The 19,296-nt window shown below is 42.0% G+C and overlaps 1 protein-coding gene across 3 annotated transcripts; it reads left to right on the forward strand.

Annotated features, from left to right (window-relative positions):
- The first annotated feature begins 2,141 nt into the window (after positions 1-2,141).
- LOC102080682 (polyhomeotic homolog 3 (Drosophila)) lies at positions 2,142-18,763 on the forward strand. 3 transcript variants are annotated; one of them, XM_005476590.4, is made up of 15 exons: positions 2,142-2,628; positions 3,799-3,992; positions 5,146-5,301; positions 5,384-5,458; positions 5,554-5,706; positions 5,849-5,938; positions 6,469-6,685; positions 6,882-7,516; positions 7,602-7,707; positions 7,791-8,083; positions 8,658-8,814; positions 8,907-9,018; positions 13,158-13,287; positions 14,456-14,732; positions 15,875-18,763. In XM_005476590.4, exons 2-15 carry the CDS (start codon positions 3,834-3,836, stop codon positions 16,027-16,029), a joined length of 2,715 nt encoding a protein of 904 aa, XP_005476647.1. In that variant the 5' UTR covers positions 2,142-2,628; positions 3,799-3,833; the 3' UTR covers positions 16,030-18,763. The 3 variants fall into 3 exon arrangements, with proteins under 3 accessions (XP_005476647.1, XP_005476648.1, XP_005476646.1); XM_005476589.4 differs by having other exon boundaries at positions 2,365-2,628; positions 8,901-9,018; XM_005476591.4 differs by lacking the exon at positions 5,849-5,938 and having other exon boundaries at positions 8,901-9,018.
- Positions 18,764-19,296: the final 533 nt, after the last annotated feature.

The raw sequence follows: 19,296 nt of genomic DNA on the forward strand, positions 1-19,296 counted from the left end.
TATCTCAAGTCTAATAACAGAAGACAGGAAAAGATCAGTACAGAAACAACTTCCCCAAACCAAAGCACAAACAAAACAATAAGTAAAACAGGCTGATCTAAAGTATGATTAAAGTTCAGCCTGATTAATATAAATATCACTGACAGTTGCTAATATATTGGAAAACCAAAATACTTACTGATGTCTTTCTGTCCAACAGCAGGAGTTCTGGTCCCGAGCCTCAAAGACAGTAAGAAGCAAGCAGAGGGAGAAAAAACAGAACATTTTTCAGAAACTGATTTGATCCTTAATGGCTGTGCAATCATTGTAACATAGAGTTTGCTTATGTTGTTAAATAAAGGCTAGATTTGACATTAATAGATGCCACAGATGTTCTAAAGCTGCCACAAAGCATGAAAAAAAAAATAGACGTCTCCGAAAACGTCTGAGCATTTTTGCAAATATGTGATGTCTTGATAAATCGAGCAGATATTTGAAATTTACACAGCTACATTCTCGCCTGAAAATATCTTAGAAGTTTATTTTGTGACCCAGAAAAAGTAATAAGTTCTTCAGCGGCGCTCCTCCGCCATTGCCGCGCTTACAAGTACGCACAGGCTCCGACAACCATGGCCGACAAATGCGATCCTCCTTTTCCCCAGACTACCCTTTCTGGGTCACAAAATAACCTTTTAAGATATTTTCAGGCGACAATGTAGCTGTGTAATGCTCAAATATCTACTTAATTTATCAAAATATCACATATTTGCAAAAGTGCTTCCACGTTTTCGGAGAGCTCTGTTATCCACCCCCCACATCCCACACCCACCCCCACCCCACCCCTAACGGCTGCACCTCCTGAAGAATTTTGTCTGGGCTCTTATCTCATTTATTTCAAACAATCAACAGAAAATTTCACCACATAGTTTTATGTAAGGTTTTTAAGGCTGTGGTGTTAATTTTTAAGTAACATGAGCCCAGCGGCAACGCTAGGCTAACACTAACTAGCTAGCAAGATTTTAAACCTGGTGCTAAACTAAGAGAAGCCACAAAATCAGTTTGAATAAGAGTAAACATTTACTCACCAAGTCAGTGTATCAGGTAAAGATCCACAGCAATGACAACAATAATATCTTGAGCTGACGCTTCTCCAGGTTTGCTCAACATATTCCATAAAAAATGCACCGTGAACATGCGGACTGATCCGAGAGGGAGGAGGACGGTAGTCACGTGGCATTTTCAAAACACATCTTTCATCCTTCCGCACTGAGAAGCAAAACTTCCAGCTTACTTAGTTTTTCTAACTTAAGACAACTTAAATAAATGGAGTTTATCAGCGTTTTTGCATTAAAAGTACTGGTAATTTATTTAAATTGAGTTCTAATAACAAATTGATAAAAATTGAGTTCAGCCTATTTAATATTTTTTAATTAAACACAATATTACATTTTACAGTGAAGGAAAACCTCCATTCTTACCAGGAAGAAACCTCCTGCAAAACGTGAAGAAGCCTCTTGGGTGAGAGGCGAAACACCTTTGCAAACCCAAAAAAGTCCAGTTGCCTCCTTTCTTATTTTCAAGTTCTCAAAAGCTCTGCAGTTTTTTCTCAATGACTTTTGCAAAAAAATGGACCAGGAACAAGCGAGATCTGCCATTTTTGCTCTGGGCATGTGTGTTAGCGTCCTCTTTGATCCTGGGGATTTGAGAGATTTAGGCAAAGTTTGTTTTGTTGTTGTTGTTGTTGTTGTTGCTGTTTTACCCCCTCAAAGTTTAAACTTTTCACTTCACCATGTCTGAAAAACTGAACTGAGATAATTGTATCTTCAGTCTGTGCTCTTAAAGACCGACATGTTATAACTTATTATAACATGTCAGTCTTTTAAGGTTATTAGACTTGAGAAATGTGCAGGTTCGTCAGCTGGTAACAATTCTACAACTAATAAAGCAAGAACCTACTACGAATAGCTTTCAAGCAATTTTAAAATACAAGACTCAAATGATGAAACAACAGATACAGAGGACTGGAGGGAGGAGTGACAAATAACACGAGAAACCAAACAATAAACTAGGACTCAAATGCAGCGAGAACAAGCTTAAAAAAGAATAATACAACAACCAGAGAACGCTAACCTTTGTCCCCAGACAAAGGACCATGACCGCTTGTCTTCATTAAAAAAGTAAAAAGTGAACCAACTGTACTTAAAAAGAAGAAAACTGACTTTGTTTCACTCACAGGACACGAATTTGCAGCACATACTCATCTGACCATATTATTGAGTGACAGAACAATGAATTCATGAGACCACGTGGTCATACATGACAGCGATATTAGTGATAAACAGGGGGACAACACATCTTATCACGAACCTACAATTTAAATTCATTCATTCTAAAACAAAAAGCGTTTGATCATCAGGCATCGCCTCTCCTCTCCTCTGTGGCTGTGGAAGGTCCTCCCGCACTGCGAGCGGTGCTGTGCCGAAGCTTTTTTTTTATTTATCATCATATGCTGCCTGCTTCGCAGCACACCGCATGATTTTTTTAAAAAATCACCATTTTAAGCAGCGCTGACGCATCAGAGGGCTTCATGACTGGGACAGTGTGTCGGGATATGGTCAGCTCCTGATGGCCCGTGTGTTCCAAAACCAGGCAAGTATCGCCGACAAGAGGTGGATGGTTGTGCATGCATAATACGCAGTGTGAGCGGCGAAGGGCAGAGCAGCGGGGGGTGTCATCCAGATGTGCTGGTGAAGGTTCACAGACTGGACATTAAATATCAGGATTATGCGATGGTTCAGGGTTTGTCGAGGAAATCCTGCACGCGTTTACTAATCTACAGCGAAGATCAATCAGCAAAAGATAATCAATATTCTGCGGCTACAGGCGTGATTTATACAACCTACGTTACTGTATTGTTATTAATATTATTATTGTTGTTGTTATTAAAATGCTCTTAAATTATTACAGAGGTGCACGTGCCACCCCACCTCACACAAGACTTTAAAAACTTAATTATGTGAAGTATTTTCATTTAAATGCAGGTTCAGGGGCTCTTGGTGATAATGGTAAATATTACTGTCATTAACTCTGTTGTTCTGTTATTGTAAATTCACCTAATTTAATAAGTGTCAGAATTATATGTTTCTATTTCAAAAGTCCAAGTTTAGTTTTGTTCACCTGGTTTTATTTTACTTTATTTCATTTTTAATTCGAGAAGATCAAAGCTCCCTGTGAGGTAGGGTATCTATGACATCTATTATTTGTGTGAGGGTTTTTTTTTTAATTTAATTAATATGTTTCTTGAAGTAAAACTGCCATAAATGATTTAAAATTATATTTGGCTTTCTTAAAAGAAAGTGGAGTCATTTAAAACCTGCCACTCCACTGCAACTCATAAAAAAATAAAGACAAGAGGTAAGGGTTCAGTTTTGACATATTAAAATATATTCAGGCTTATTTTCTAGTCCCGCACCCTGAACAGTCACCTCAAAGCGCTGGTGCTGTAAGGTAGAAATACAACAGTATTTAAAACAAAACAAAACAAAAAAAGAATAAATAAACAAAAAAAAACAAAAAAAAAAAACAAGCAACCTGCCAAAGCAAGCACTTTGCAACTCCCTTTTAACAGGAAGAAACCTCCTGAAAATAGTGGGAATATTTTCACATAGAAATTGATATTTTTACACTTTCTACACCGGCTCCTGTCTGTTAGTGTTTTTTGCCTGGACTGAAAGTATCTTAACTGAAAGCATTTAGAGATGAATCAGAGAAAGTTGCACACGTTAATTCATGTCCTTTTTTTTGTTTTTATCTCCACAGATTTCCTGATATTGATTCTGTGTGTAATCTGGGACATGGACAGGCGGAGCCCAGGAGACAGACAGGCAGACACCAGTAAGACAGTAACCACTGCAGCATCATCATCTGTCGTCACCATGGCAACAGCCAGTTCCAGCGCCCAGCCGCCCTCTACCTCCCTCAGCATCATCCCACCAGACAGCCAAGCAGTCCAGGTAATAGACTGCACCTGCGACCGATATGTGTGTGGCTTGTTTAGAAAGTCTTAGTTTCACTTCACAGGTAAAGAGTCGGGGTATTAGACAGGAAGCTGCTTACAGTCCCTACACACGGTGTGCTCGACAGGCAAAAAGTCCAAGTTGTGGAAAATACCTATAACTGTTTAATTTTCCAAACACACAGTCAACGTTGTAGGCAGTACCTAGTATTTCTGTAAAGTGCACACAGACGACTTGATTTAAAGGTGAGCCAAGTAATGAACAGTACCACTAACCTCAGTATGCCTTTATCATATTAATATAGTGAATATTGATTGTCTATTGTCAAGCTATCTGGTGTTACTTTTACGAGACAGTCCAGAGAATAAACAATAGTGGTAATTATGCATCATAGTATATACACTATATTGTCAAAAATATTCACTCACCCATTCAATTCATTGAATTCACCTGTTCTAATCACTTTCATGGCCACAGGTGTATAAAATCCAACACTTGGCATCCAGACTACTTCTACAAACCTTTGTGGAAGATCAGGTTGCTCCAGTCCACTCATGAAATTTCCTTGTCACTAAATATTCCACACTCAACCGTTAGTGGTATTATAACAAAGTTTGTGGCCTTCAGTAAAATCTGAAGGCCACAAACTTCATGCGGCCTTCAGAGCAGCTCAATAGCAGTGCGTAGAGAGTTTCATTGAATGGGTTTCCATGGCAGCTGCATTCAAGTCTTACATCACCAAGCACAATGCAAAGCGTCTTATGTGGTGGTGTAAAGCACGCCACCACTGGACTCTAAAGCAGTGAAGATGTCTTCTCCTTCTGGCAATCTGACCGTCCAGCATTAGTGTCTGACCTCACAACTGCATTTCAGGAAAAATTGCCAAAATTCCCACAAAAACTCCTAAACCCTGTGGAAAGCCTTCCCTGGAGACTTGAAGCTGGTAAAGGGTGGGCCAACATCATAATAAACCCTATAGATTTAGAATGGGAGTCACTAAAGTTCATATGTGTGTGAAGGCAGACGAGTGAATACATTTGATAATATAGTGCATTTGAACAGGTGATTAGATTTTGTTGTTAAAGGAGATAAACAGCCTTGTAATGCATTTAGCCAGTCTGAAGAAAATGTACATCGTGTGATCCAACAGGTGATCCAACATGCCATGCACAGACCTCAGAGCATGGCAGCCCAGTACCTGCATCAGATGTACGCAGCCCAGCAGCAGCACTTCATGCTGCAGACAGCAGCCCTGCAGCAGCACCAGCATCCCGCACATCTGCAGAGTCTGGCCGCCATCCAGCAGGTCAGGTGGTGTCTGTCTGTGTGCTGTGTGTCTGTGTGAGGATCAAGAGTGGAAAGTAAAACTTGTTCTCACTGCTTTTCAGGCTTCAGTCTGTCAGAGGTCACCTTCTTCTTCTACGGGCAGTTTGGTTCAGGCTGCTGGTGTTTCCCAAAACTCAGTAAGCGCTTAAGTGTGTTCTCACTCTGAGCACAAATACACACCTGAGCATATTTAGTTTTTGTCACAGCTTTCATCATGCCGCCCCTCATCCAGATAACTTTACCAGCATCTCCAGTGACCGCAAGGCTGATTGGTCAAACTCAGACATCCACTGCCGGCGCAGCCACAATATCTCAGCAGGCCATGCTTCTAGGAAACAGACCTGCCAGCTGTAACCAAGCTCAGATGTACCTTCGAACTCAGATGGTAGAAACCTTTTCATCTTTGATCTCGAGCTGCATTCATGCTGCTTTACTGTGTTGCCATTTTGACTGCATGAGCAACTTTTTCTGGCTGATTTTTAACCAACGTGGCGTCTGAGCTTCCCTGTTGCTTCTATCCTTGCCAGCTGATTCTAACTCCTGCAGCCACAGTAGCTGCAATTCAGTCAGACCTCCCCACTGTGACCTCCTGCTCCTCATTACCTACCTCCTCTCAGGTACAATCATGCCACAGCGCTGCACAATTATGTGCCTCAGGCTGTTACAGACCTTACAGTGGACCTATTATGCTCATTTTAGGCTCCATGTTATTGTCCTTGGACTCTTTTGCAGTAGCTTTGCGGGATTTAGTTCAAAAATAGTCCTAATTTGCTTCATACTGGGCCTGGGTGATGCTCTCCACCCTCTCTGTGAGCCAGGTGCTGATAAAGGTTTGCACCTCATTGCCCGCAGCTTTAAAGTTACTTTCGTCTGATTTGCTGCCCCTCTTGATCTCATCATTAAGGATATCCCTCCCCTCTTTGACATCATAAAGTGCAAAGCGGGTTGTGTTTTTGTTTTTTTTTTTTAAATTGCATACATTATTTAGATCATAATATAAGGAACAGCAGAATAGGTCCACTATTTCTGTATTTATTTTCGTGATGTCAGTGTGTTAGGACAAGGTACAGCACTGGCTCTTTACTCCATGACCGGAAACTTTTAATAACTGCGAAGACTAACTGTTAACCTCTAATATTCGCTGCAGAATCTGGCTCTGCGTGCCCATTTGCCGGGAGCTCTGGCTACAGCCCACAGCGTCATCTTAAAGCCTTCCACCGAGTCCCAGGCCCTGCCTGCAGCCGCCTCCTTGTCCAAGACTCCAGTCTGTGGGCTGAAGAGCACCCAACTGACTGATGGCTCAACAGAAACAGCGCCATCTGATGCCGCCCCGTTGGTGTCAGGACCCCAGATTATAACCCCAGGTGAGTTTGTGTCTTCCACGGTTTGAGATAACTGCAAGTGTAAAAGGCCAGAGACAAACTTAGGGTGGTTTGGTACAAGCCATGCAGCAAGCATACTGATGTTCATGTAATGCAGATGTTAGCTTTTTTTTGTCAGGTTAAGTTTTTAATGATAGCTCACCTGCTGGTTATTATGTTCCTCATGCTCCCTCTGCAGCCTACCCTCCAGTGCAAACCCACACTCTAGTCAAGCAGCAGCTGTCCTGTCCAGTTGGCCAGCAGGTGGCGCACCACCAGCTCATCGTCCAGCAGGCCACAGGAGGGGCTCCCAGCAGCAGACAGTTGCAACCAATTGCCCTCAGAGTAGCACCCCGAGATACCCACTCCAATCCTCTTCCTCTGTCGGTTAAAAGACTAACCGCCTCCAGCACCCACTCACAACTACGAAACGAGCCCCCAGCTCTGTCTTCTTCTTCCTCCCCATTAGTCACCAGCGTGCTTGCATCATCACCTCAGACTTCAGTCCCAGCTGCTGCCGTTCAGCCTCAGCCACCTCCTCTGGTGGCTGCGCCACAGCGTCGGACCTCATTCCCACAGAGCCAGCAGCCTCCACCTCCCCCTCCTCCTCTGATTCTCCCCAGGCTGCCCCAGAACCCCCCGGCCTCCCTTCACAGGGTGTCCCTGCACTCAGTCCGGGCTTTGGCTGTCCAATCAGGACAGGTACTGCTAACGGAACGGGAACTGCCTGTGGCGGAGGCTCTGGTCCAGATGCCCTACCAGAACCTGCCACCTCCTCAGACGGTGGCTGTTGATCTGAAAGTGCATCCAGTCAAACACAATGAAACTCCACCCGTGAGTCAGCACGTCCCGCTTTGAAGAGTTCCTGAGTAGATTATGAGTTGGTTTGAATGAGGTTTTGTTTTGGTTTGATTTTCAGTTGGGGCAAAAGTGCAACGTGAACAGTCTGAGCTCAGAGGAGAGGAAAGATCCTCCAAGTTCAGAACAAGACGGGACCGCTACACCACCCAAGCAAAATGGTTCAGGTACAGAATTATTCAGTTAACAGGATAACCTGCCTCCGTGAGACCCCCCTCACCCCTCACTCTTTATGCTTTTTATTGTGTAGCAGTGACGGGTTCATCCTCCATCACCCCCAGCCACTCGGTGATCAGGTCACCACAGGTGGAGGAGTCCTCCCAGCTCACGACCACTGACAATAGCGGCAACAGTGGCACCAACAACCCTCCTCCTCCACCACCTTCTCCTTTACCTCCTCCCCTCCTCCCTGCTTCAGCAAGAGTCCCCAGCCAGCCTCCTTCTGCCCCTGCCAGCCTTCCGGGAAGCCCCAAGAGGTCAACCCATGTCCTCACACACCTCGTGGAGGGCTTTGTCATCAAAGAGGGCCTGGAGCCGTTCCCGGTATGTGGAGGTGTCCTTTGCAGAAAATTCACTGCTGATTAATGGGAAGCACTACAAAAGCACTTAAAATCAGCTTTAATCAGTTATTTAATTGTGTGTATAAACAAAATTAAAATATTTCTGGAGCAGGTGAGGAGAGGAAGGTGGAATAAAACTTTTCCAGGCTTTTAAAACTTAAGTAAATGTCTAATTTTAATATTACAAACAGATGTAAATATGACAAATGAAATATGACAGTGCATCACTGTCTTTACATTATAACACTGGTGATGCTCTACAGTCAACAAATGATGTCTGTGACTTTATCAAAGCTGGTGGCATGGCTCATGTATGCAGAAGGTGTCTTTTTACAAGGAAGCTTGATGCAACTAGTTAGGGCTACAGTGAGAGGAACTGGTCAGTGCCAACTTGTAATCTGTCACGATGCAGTGTTATCGTTGTGCAGGACGTTAGTTGTATGAAAGCTTGTTTCAATGAATTAAAACTTTTTTATATTTTTTTTTATTTTTTTGCCATTTGGGTTAAAAAAAATTGGTGTAATGTTTTAAATTTTTGAATGTGCTACTCGATGCAGGTGGGTCGGTCATCACTGTTATCAGAGCAGCAGGCTTCCCTTCCAGAACCCCAGGACGTACCGACCAATGGGGACGCAGCAGACGACAGTCCTCTGGATGCTGACCAGTCAGATTCATCTGACTCTGAGATGGAAAATGATGGCCCTACAGGAGAAGGTGAGAGGTGTGTGTGTGTGTGTGTGTGTGTGTGTGTGTGTGTGTGTGTGTGTGAACATGCATGACTAACAGCTGGTCCTCTGAAGTTGCAGAGCTCGGGGATAGTGTGCCAGACGTGTTGCAGTGTGAATACTGTGGAAGCAGCGGCTACGCTCGCACGTTTCTGCGCTCCAAACGCTTCTGCTCCATGTCGTGTGTCCGAAGGTAAATAAAACATTTACAGAACGTATTAAGTTTTGTCCTCTAGTGTAATTATTTATTACAAAAGAAACATTGTTTCAGTGATTCACTCTGTTAACATGAACAAACTGTAGGTTATTACGAGATGCTCATCATACATAAGCTCATAAGCTTTGCTTATTGCACCACATCTCAAAGGTGCTCTACTAGACTGAGATCTGGTGACTATGGAGGGCATTTACAGTGAAGTCATTGTCATGTTAAAGAAACTAGTTTGAGATGATTTGAGCTTTGGGGTTTTGGTGTTATCCTGCTGAAAGAAGCTATTATTAGATTGTTACACTATAGTCATAAAGGGATAGACATAGTCCGCAGCTCAGGTAGGCTGTGGTGTTTTTATGGTGCTCAGTCGGTACAAGAGGCCCAAAGTGTACCAAGAAAATATTCCCCACACCATTACACCACAAGCACCAGCCTGAAATGGTGACACGAGGCAGGCTCGATCCATGGGTTCATGTTGTTTACAATGAGTCTGACTCTACCAGCCAAATACAGAAATCGAGAACGAGCAATAGTTTTACAATCATCTATTGCAAGTTTTGGTGAGCTCCTGTGAACTAGAGGAGGAGTGGTATCCACTGTGGTCTCCTGCTACTGTAGCCCATCTGATTCAAGGTTTTACGTCTGCATACCTTGGTTATAATGAGTTGTTAATGGCTATCTGAGTTGTTGCCTTGCTATCAACTTGAAACAGTCTGGCCGTTCTGCAGTGTGATAGGCTGATTAAATATCAGCCAGTTAGCACAAATATATGTGCTATGTGAGTGTACATCATACAGTAAATACTCAGCAGGGACTGAAATATGAATTAATCCACTGATGAAAATAGCTCCAAAACAATTAATGTTTTGGTTCTGTTAGGCTACAGTGCTGTTAGCTGTTTAAAAAAACAAAACAAAAACAAATTACCTTAACCCTGGGAACCTTTTTTTGGGGATGACTGGATGAAGTTCAGACTAACAACATGAGATCCAGGTGAGAGTTCTGCTGGGAAAACTTATAAAAATATGCGAAAAACTGCTGCCACAAAGAAATGAAAATAAATAAATAAATAAATAAATAGGGGTTTTAACCTATAACCAGCACAGACAATCAGGCCAGAAGACACTTCAATCACCAACATAAAGAACGACACTGAAACAGCTGAAACAAAAAAACCAAACACACAAAACAAAACCTTAATCATCTAGTAGCTCCTTTGGTTCCTGATGCATCACAACCCACAGGTTATTGTAATGTGGGAAGTGCAGAATGGAAAAGTGGCAGTAAAACAACCAATATGAGCAACTTGAGCACAGCTCAGGCGAAGACCCATCATTATGGTCATCGTGTGTGACTTTCACTAAAATCAGACCAATTTTTGTGACCTTAAGGCAGACACCTCACCATCACGTAAGCTCAGTGGTCCTCCAGCATGAAAAAACAGGCGCTTCATCACCTCTATCCTGCTGCCTGTGACCATGAAATCAATCTCAGTTCACCATGTTGAAGGAAATCTCAATTCCTAAAATATATCAGGAGGACTGAGGAGAGAGGAGGCTTTAGCTATAATTGAGTATGCACATGCGTGTCCATTGTGGATGCATTTATTTACCTTTAGCATATAAAAGAGTTGTAGCAAACAGCTGCAATATACAAGTCATAGTGGGAGGAGGACTCTTTTTAAACAAGTCATCCTTTTTTTCACGTTATTTAACATGATCAAAGTTTCTGCCCTGGACAAAAAAGCTCCATGTGTTAAATTAAAGTAATTCTAGTTATTTATTTATTAGAAATTGTCATGAGCACAGTTATACCTGATGTCATAAAATCCAGCTGTGGGTCTGCTACAACAAAAATGACACATTTCATTGGCATCACTTTAAAATGAGGTGTGACATTGTGAGGATGACTCAATTTTCTAAGTGCCTGTTGCCTCAGCTCATTTGTTCTCATGTCTCTTCCTCACTTCCTCCTCTCCCATCACCGATGGAAGGAAATAATGTGAAGAGATGGAGCAGATGCATTGGGCACTTGCAAACTATGAAATAAAAAGGGGGTTAAAACATGCAGACATAGGGAACAGGTGACCTAAATCAGACATTAAAAGAAGAAAGTAGTAGTAGTGGAAAACCACATGAGGATCTCACCTTCAAAATAAAACAGGAAGTACGCTGAAAGAAGCACTCACAAGAGGAACACAAGAGGTGCGTTAAAAAGAAACGCAAAACAAGAATTTATGATGGCAAGAAAAATCCAAGAATCAGCATTTCACAACACAGGGCCGATGCATAATACAAAGTCTGTGTAAATTTTTATATTTTATGGTTTGTTATGAAAAGTTGATCTTTGTCCGTGAGCACAATGATGATTCATTATTTTGAATCTTTTTATTTTGTTGTTTTCAGAGTTGGCGTGTGTCATTCGGCTGAGGTTCACCACACTGTCTTAGAGTCTGTGGAAAACATGAGCAACACTCACGAACTGTCGGCTTTAACAACAAAGCACTTTTTTCTTCCGCAGAAACTACAGAAAATTACAGTCTGTGTCAGTAAAGTTGAATTACATCATCTGACATCTGCAGCCCCGCTGACGCGAGTAGATAATCACTCCCAGGTTTCCCCCTGAGTCTCCATCAAAGTAACAAAAAGAGGACAGCTCGGAGTCCCGATGCTACCTTTCCCAACTTATTCACAGACTTCAAGGATGATGTGATATAATAACATTAGGGACGAATGCACTTATTAACCGTCTGTGAAGGTTCTCCGTCATCCAGGTCGTCATAGTTTTCAAAAAACCTAAAGAAGTCCAGACGCTTTTCCTTCCAAGCTTCTTAGAGCATTTATTTACTCTTAAATGACCCTTAAAAATCCTCACTCTTTTTACCCTAAGGACAAAAATGCCACCTTCCCATAAACTGCTGTAAAAATATTACTACATAATATTTTTTTCCACTTTAAATGATTCAGTCTTTTAAACTACATCAGCCTGAAATATAAATATCAAAAATTGATTAAAGTTTTTGGGTTTTAACCCTTTAAAGAAGAGGGACTCCAGCTGAGGTCGAGACTGCCAGCGTTTCTCTTTCCATCCGTGTAAAAGTCACCGTGCCTTTACATTTACTGAGTCCACAAAAGCCACTGAGTGTTTCCCATTCAGGTTTGTCAGGGCCACAGTTTGCTGCAGGACTTCATGCAGCAGTGCATAGCTGGTGGGATAGTGTGTAGGTCCTGGAATCAAACCTCTGGCTGCTGGGGCGTAGCAGACCGTTACAGTCTTTGTGAGAGACCAAAATATGGGGTTGATGAAGATGGAGGAGAGATTGAGGAGTCTATCCTGTCACTGCTTCAACCACCTCCTTTCCACTCTCACCTTCAGATGAGTCAGAGCTGGACTCCATCTGGTCCATTTCTACCTCTGAGGCCTCCTCCATGTCAGCCTCAGAGTCCTCAGAGGAGGATGACGCCATCTTCACACTCATGGTTCACGATCACTTCCAGAGCCTGTGTGTGCTGTAAAGTCTTGCCATCTCCAAAATGACTGCTCCTGCACTACTGCTCATACTTCTAACTGTGGCTGCCGTGCAGATGCATAAACTACTTGAGCGAGAACCAAAATAAATTCCAATTTTGTTTTGGTTCCTGCTGCTGAGATATTGTTGAAGTTCTGAAAGGGTACTCGTCATTCACTGTTATTGAATTATTTCATAACACCGAGTGTGGCCTTCTAAGAGAACCGACTTGAAGGTGGACATCACACACACATGCACACACACACACACCGTCATCCAACATCAGTAGGACACACACTTATCATTTCAGCAGGAAGGCACTTTTGCAGAAAAAAAGTATGAAATTTTTCTGCATGCTGTGAATGGTTAAAAAAAAACTAGCGCCACCTGGTGGACAAATATAAAAATTATAAATTTCGTTTATGTCAAGATAAATGTGGGATCAAAAGTTGTATTTTCAATGATTTTCAATTGGGCATTTTTTGGCCTGAGGATAAAATTAATATCCTCTGGCAAATATGAGCTATATTCATTCAGCACAGCCAAAAATACCATTAAAAAAATGGAATGGCCCAACATGTTAATCTAACATTTCACGGCTCTTTTTGTTCAGGTTCAGTGTGAGCTGCACCAAACGTATCACGGTGCTGCGTGCAGCTCGCCTGGTTCACAGGCCTGTGGGAAGGAGAGGACGACCCCCCAGCCGAGTCAACGGAGCCTCCAGAGAGCACTTCGTGATGCAGGTCAGTAGTATTGTCGGCCTGATGCATGCATGTATAAACTGTATGGACAAAAAAGATACTGGGTTACCTGCAGGAGCTGCTCAGCCATTGAAATGGATGGCATGAAGCTCCCTGTGAACAGTTTTTATCCTGATGTTAATCAGAGGAGGTTTGGAGCTCTGCAGTTACTAAAACTTCACGTTAATGTTCTGGGGTTAAATGACCTTTACCCAGCTTTCTGCAGCTTTCCTGAAACACTTATCAGTTAAGTGTTTGTGTGCAAACTTGGCAAACAGTAAATGACTAACTACATGTTCACATGACAAACAAAGGCAGGCCTCCAGCTTTGGAGGTTTTACTAAATGCACTTTTTTACCAGAAGGACTTTATTGGTAGCTGTGTTGGGTTTGCCTCTCTTTGCTGTGAGGTGACAGTTAGTAAAAACGACATCGTCTGCTTCTTGTCAACTTATTCTCGCAATCCAAAAAGAAAAAAAGAAAAACATATGTCATCTTGGTCATCTCTTTTGCAACTTCTTTCCAACACAAACACACTGCAGACAGACAACGATCCACAGCTTCACATTCGTAAACAAACCAGCATGTTGGACAGAATATCGAGGGTGATCGGGTCAGCTGGCAGATGGGGATCTCTAATGAAAACAGCCGAATGGGCTTTCCAGGTGGCCAGATTCATAGATGTCCATCAGCTCTGGAAAGAAACACTAAAATGACTCATGCAAAAATATGTTAAGGCTGCAGAGATCTCAAGCATGTTGCCCTGTTATATGCTGTTTTAAAATCACTCTTCATTCAGAAATATGAAGAACAGACTTACAGGATTATTGCAGTTAGGTGTAACAAAAATGGATTTGTGAAGGCTGATAGACTCCAGAGGTGGTAATGCACACATTTTTTCTGGTGGAAACAGGGTGGAAATATTTCTAAAAAGACATTTAAATGTTTATTTGATGCTTAAAACATTCCACCAAGCTCGAACCATGAGGTTTGCAGCCCAAAGTCAATACTTACAATGAGCTATAACTAAAATGTATTTGTAAGTTGGTAAGAATTATTGATAAAAATTAAACCTCACCTGAGACCCGGTCTAACACCTGGTTTCTGTCTGTTACTGTATGAAGTCCAGCTCCGAAATACACTGTGAATTTTTGTGTCTTTGTGCTTCTCAGGCTCACAGGTCATTTGGCTCCAAAGAGACCCAACAGGGTTCACCGAGAGAGGAAGATGAGCATCACGAGGAGGAGGAGGAGGAGGAGGAGGAAGAGGAGGAAGAACCTCCCATTCCCATGACGACCAGGCTTCGAAAACAGGCTGAGAGAGCCCAAGAGAGGGTGAGGGAGCAGAGGACCTTAGAAACAATCATCGTTTCAGACACAGAAGAAGATGTCGGCTGTCCGTCTCAGTGGAACGTGGAGCAAGTGTTTTCCTACGTCAGCACCCTCCCAGGTAATGCGGTTTTTCACACTCCTGAGGTACAGCTTTTATCGCTAAAGAAATGGCAAACAGTAACGGTACGACCTCTGACCTCGCAGCACGTCTGTGTCGTATTGTAGTTTGGTGTGATGGGTTTGCTTTGAGGTGAGTTTTGCTTCTCTCTCACAGTTTTTGACAGGTTAAATATGATTTGCAGGCATGAAGCTTTCATGAGGACGTGTGCTGGTTATTTAAGGGTGACTGTACATAGTGTACACTCACCAGCCACTTCATTAGGTACACCTGTTCAACTGCTCGTTAGCACAAATATCTTCAGCGACCTGCTGAAGTTCAAGCTGAGCATCAGATTGAGCAAAAAATGTGATTTACTTTAAATTTGGCACCGTTGGCACATTGAAACTGAAGGAGATGGGCTTCGGCAGCAGAATACTACACTGGGTGCTACATCTATCAGCTAAGAACTGGAAAACGAGGCTATAGGTCACACAGAATGACCAATATTAGACAATAAGACTGAAAATTTCCTGAGTCTCGCTTTAGATGGTAGGGAATTTGGAATAAAGTATGGATTGATCCTGGCTTGTCTCACCAATTCAGGCTGCTGTTATTGTTGCTGCTGACCATGTCCATCCCTTTATGATCACAGTGTACCCATCTTCTGCTGGCTGCCCCTAGCAAGACAACGTGCCATCTCAGAAAGCTCAGATCATCTCAGAGGGGTTTCTTGAACATGAGTTCAGTGTACTCAAATGGCTTCCACTTTTACCAGATCTCAATCCAATAGAGTACCTTTGGGATGTGGTGGAATGGGGGAGATTCCCATCATGGATGTGCAGCAACTGTGTGATGCTATCATATGAATATGGACCAAAATCCCTGAGAAATGTTTCCAGCACCTTGCTGAATCAGTCGAGGCAACCTTGAGGCAGTTCAGGAGAAAAAAAAATGGGTTCAAACATTTACTAGCAAGGTATATCTAATAAAGTGGCCAGCGAGTGTATGTTATGCGTATCAAATTGATGCAGAGATATGTTAAGAACAAAATGACCTTCTTTAAATCCAACCTGATGCTTTATTTTATTTACACATAAAAATGAACATGGTCCACACAGCATGGTGGCAGAAACCTCTCACTACGGTTCTCTTTCCATCAGGTGGTGCTGATGTAGCCGAGGAGTTTCGCTCCCAGGAAATAGATGGGCAGGCTCTGCTGCTTCTCACAGAGGATCACCTGGTCAGCACCATGAACCTTAAACTGGGACCCGCACTGAAGCTTTGTGCGCACATCAACTCCCTCAAAGATGCATAAACACGTAACATTCCTCCTCTTAGTGAATGTAAAGAAAAACAAGGATGTCCTCATCTCTGCAGAGACAATGAGGAAGTGCTGCTCATCTTTAAACTGGCTATTTTTAAACACTGTCACAAAAGAGAGCAGAGCTCGCTGAGTTGAACTGACTGCAGTTTTTTTAAGACCACTGCCAAGAATGAATCGTCTTTCATATACCCAAGGATTCAATGTCGACTCGCTCTCAGATGATTTTACAGTTTTACCTCAGCTGCTCTGGCTCGTTTCTCCTGATAGTTTCACGTTTACAAGTCTCAGCAGTGAATATTTAAGTTTCCCTAAATCACTCAAAACCAGTTAAACTGCAAAAGGCTATATTTGCCATCTTTTGTATATTGAAGGATTAAAATGCAAATGTTACATTGAAATACTTAATCCAAAAAGGTACCATACAAAAATCCAACTCTTTGCAGCAAACCAGGCAACATAAAAAACACACAGACAGTATAACGGCGACTCAGGGGAAGGACTATTTATACACACAGGGTAATCAGGGAAGTGGACACAGCTGGGGAAATGAAACATTTTCTCAGAAGTTTGAGTTGATAAGTTGAAATTCTGACCTACAGGTGACAAAAAACTGTTTTTGTATTGTTTTTTTTCTCTTTATTTTTCGGTGGCAGAAACAAACTTCGATAACTATCTAAGTGGAAATAGGAGGCCCCAACTTAACACAGAGACCAGAAAACTCATTCATTACACAAAAGGAACACAAGAGTTTAGAATAATGAAGACACACACAACCTGAAAGTTCTCACCTGGGACAGGAATCAAATAGACACCAAAACCAGAGATTCAGAAATATAACAAAGGATCAAACTCACAATAGAACATGAAGAAATCCAAACATGAATCCTGACGTGCTCTAATGGGCCCTTTCTTCGCTGCCTGGCTCCATGGAGCCCAAGTGACATTTGCCATAGACTAGCAGAATTGGCAGATCCACTGGTGCCCTGTGTTTTTCACAAATGAGAACATGTTCACCCTGAGCACATGTCACAGATCTGAAAAGGTCTGGGGAAATCGTGGAGAGCCTGTAAAATCGTTCAGCATGTGCGGTTTGGTGGTGGGTCAGTGATGGTTGGGGAAGTATATCCATGGAGGGACACACAGACCTCTACAGGTTTAGCAATGACATCCTGACTGCCATTAGGTATCCTGATGAAATCCTCATCAGACTCTACACTGGTGCAGGGGATCAGTGTGCAGAGAGTTCCTGGAGGATAAAAGTATTGACACCATTGACTGCCCCCCACGCTTGCCTAACTAAAATCCAGTAGAACACCTCTGAGACGTTGTGTTTCTGCACCTCAGGCTGTCCAGGAGCTCAGTGATAGTTCAGATTTGGGAAGAGATCCCCTACATGTCAGTCATGCAAACAAGAATGTGGGGGCCAAACAAACTACCGAGTACCATTTTTCAATTACTGCAATGAAATTTTGCCCGCTTCATCATTTTTTTCACAAGCAATGTGGCATCCTTTCGTTTCTACACATTACCCAGTCCATATCAGTGTAGATATCCAGCATGATTGTTTTCCTTTTGAGATATGATGTGTTTTCAAAGTGCTCTTTTAAAAAATTTTAAAGGCAGCCTTTCCAGGGTGTACCCTGCCTGTCCTCACAGTGCTGCACAGTAACATAGTGTACTGTATACACTACACTCACCATTTTCTGGCCACAAATTTTCATGAAACTGGCATCAAATGCTCTGATTTGCGATGCAAAAGGGGAAAAACTCCCATGCATCTTCCCGTAGACTGTTGACTTTCACGTGCTCCAACATCTTCCTCTTGCACTGACATAGCGCTCATGTTCTGTACATATCTTCCAGTATGTTCAGTTCTCACGTTACACCTGTGAGCTCAGTGAGATTTTGACAGTTACACAGAATAAAACAAACTCCAAGACCAATAAATTGTAGTAAAAATGTCAGAGATTGTGAACTATGGGAGATAAAAAGATGTCTCAAAGGAAACTCGTATAAAAAAAAAACCTTCCCATAAAAATGGGTTTAAAGGAAGAGGCTGACTCTGCTTACATGATTTCCTCAGGCAAGGTTAGCGCCTTTGCCCATGGACCCCCGGGCGCATGGTGGTGCATATAGTGCTCAGAGGATAGAGATATAGCCTGGAGCAAGGCCATGAAGGGCCCTAAAAGTCATCCATAAAATCTGTTCTGAAACAAACTGCGAGCTGCTGTAGAACAGCAAAAAACCAGCTAAAACTGGAGTGTTGTTTAGTTCTGATAAACAGGAGTGATTTCCCTAAATGTCCTACAGTAGCTGAATATGTTAATGGGCGCTGAGACAGTCAGATTTCATTTATTTTTGAGATGAGAAGTGAGCCAAAGCAACAAAGATGAGCAGTTCTTTCTTTCACCGCTTGTCATTTCATTGTAGTGATCGTAGCAGTTCTGACTCCAGTTATCCATTTGTTTCAAAATGGTTTTTAAATGGTTTTTTTGTATCATTTGTAGACAAAGACAACAAATGATCGTCATTACATTCGACAGACGCGGTACAATCTCACTGTTTACAAAGCAGATTATTGCCTCCTATCCTCAAGATGGAATTTGATATGTTCACCATCAGCAAACAGTTGTGCTGACTTATGAACGTTTTACTGACTACAAGGTTAATTATTGTTATTTATTGTTGTCATAATTAATATACAAATAAAACAGTAAGAAAACAGGTTTTTTGTGTTTGTGTAATTTTTTTTTTACTGAGATTGAGGGTCTCTTTCTTTATCTAATGTTCATTTTTTCTTTTTCACTTTTTTGCTTAATATAAGCTTAAACCTGTAAAGCCCAAACAATGAAATAAGTGTCAGAAAATTCTATTTTTTTGAAGCGTGAGTGTTTACTGAACCTCATGATAATTAAATATCATCACACTTTATGAACAAATTAAGTAATTGGACAACTGACAGACAAGTGGTTTATTAGCCAGGTGAGACCTGTTCTCTGATTATTTCATGACAAATTAAGGACATAAGAGATCTGGAGTTGCCCAAACTCTCAATGTGAGAGCCAAAAAAATGTTTATGTCATCATTGGGCTAAAACAAAATAAACCTATCAGAGAGAGACAGCAAAAACTTTAACATGGCCGAAACAACCATCTGGTTCATTATTAAAAAAAGAAGAAATGCAAAGACCAGAAAGACTACAGGAGACGGCTAAAGTGGATGATGACAGAATTGTTTCACTGTTAACAAAAGCAGCCT

The sequence above is a fragment of the Oreochromis niloticus genome, linkage group LG18, assembly GCF_001858045.2.
Source record: "Oreochromis niloticus isolate F11D_XX linkage group LG18, O_niloticus_UMD_NMBU, whole genome shotgun sequence".
NCBI classification, from domain to species: domain Eukaryota; kingdom Metazoa; phylum Chordata; class Actinopteri; order Cichliformes; family Cichlidae; genus Oreochromis; species Oreochromis niloticus.

Excerpts from the sequence above, each read along its gene's own strand:
- LOC102080682 (XM_005476589.4), top strand. The coding sequence starts at position 3,834 with ATGGACAGGCGGAGCCCAGGAGACAGACAGGCAGACACCAGTAAGACA. Across the intron at positions 5,707-5,848 it reads TGTACCTTCGAACTCAGATG|CTGATTCTAACTCCTGCAGC; the intron begins GTAGAAACCTTT and ends TATCCTTGCCAG. Across the intron at positions 6,686-6,881 it reads ACCCCAGATTATAACCCCAG|CCTACCCTCCAGTGCAAACC; the intron begins GTGAGTTTGTGT and ends CTCCCTCTGCAG.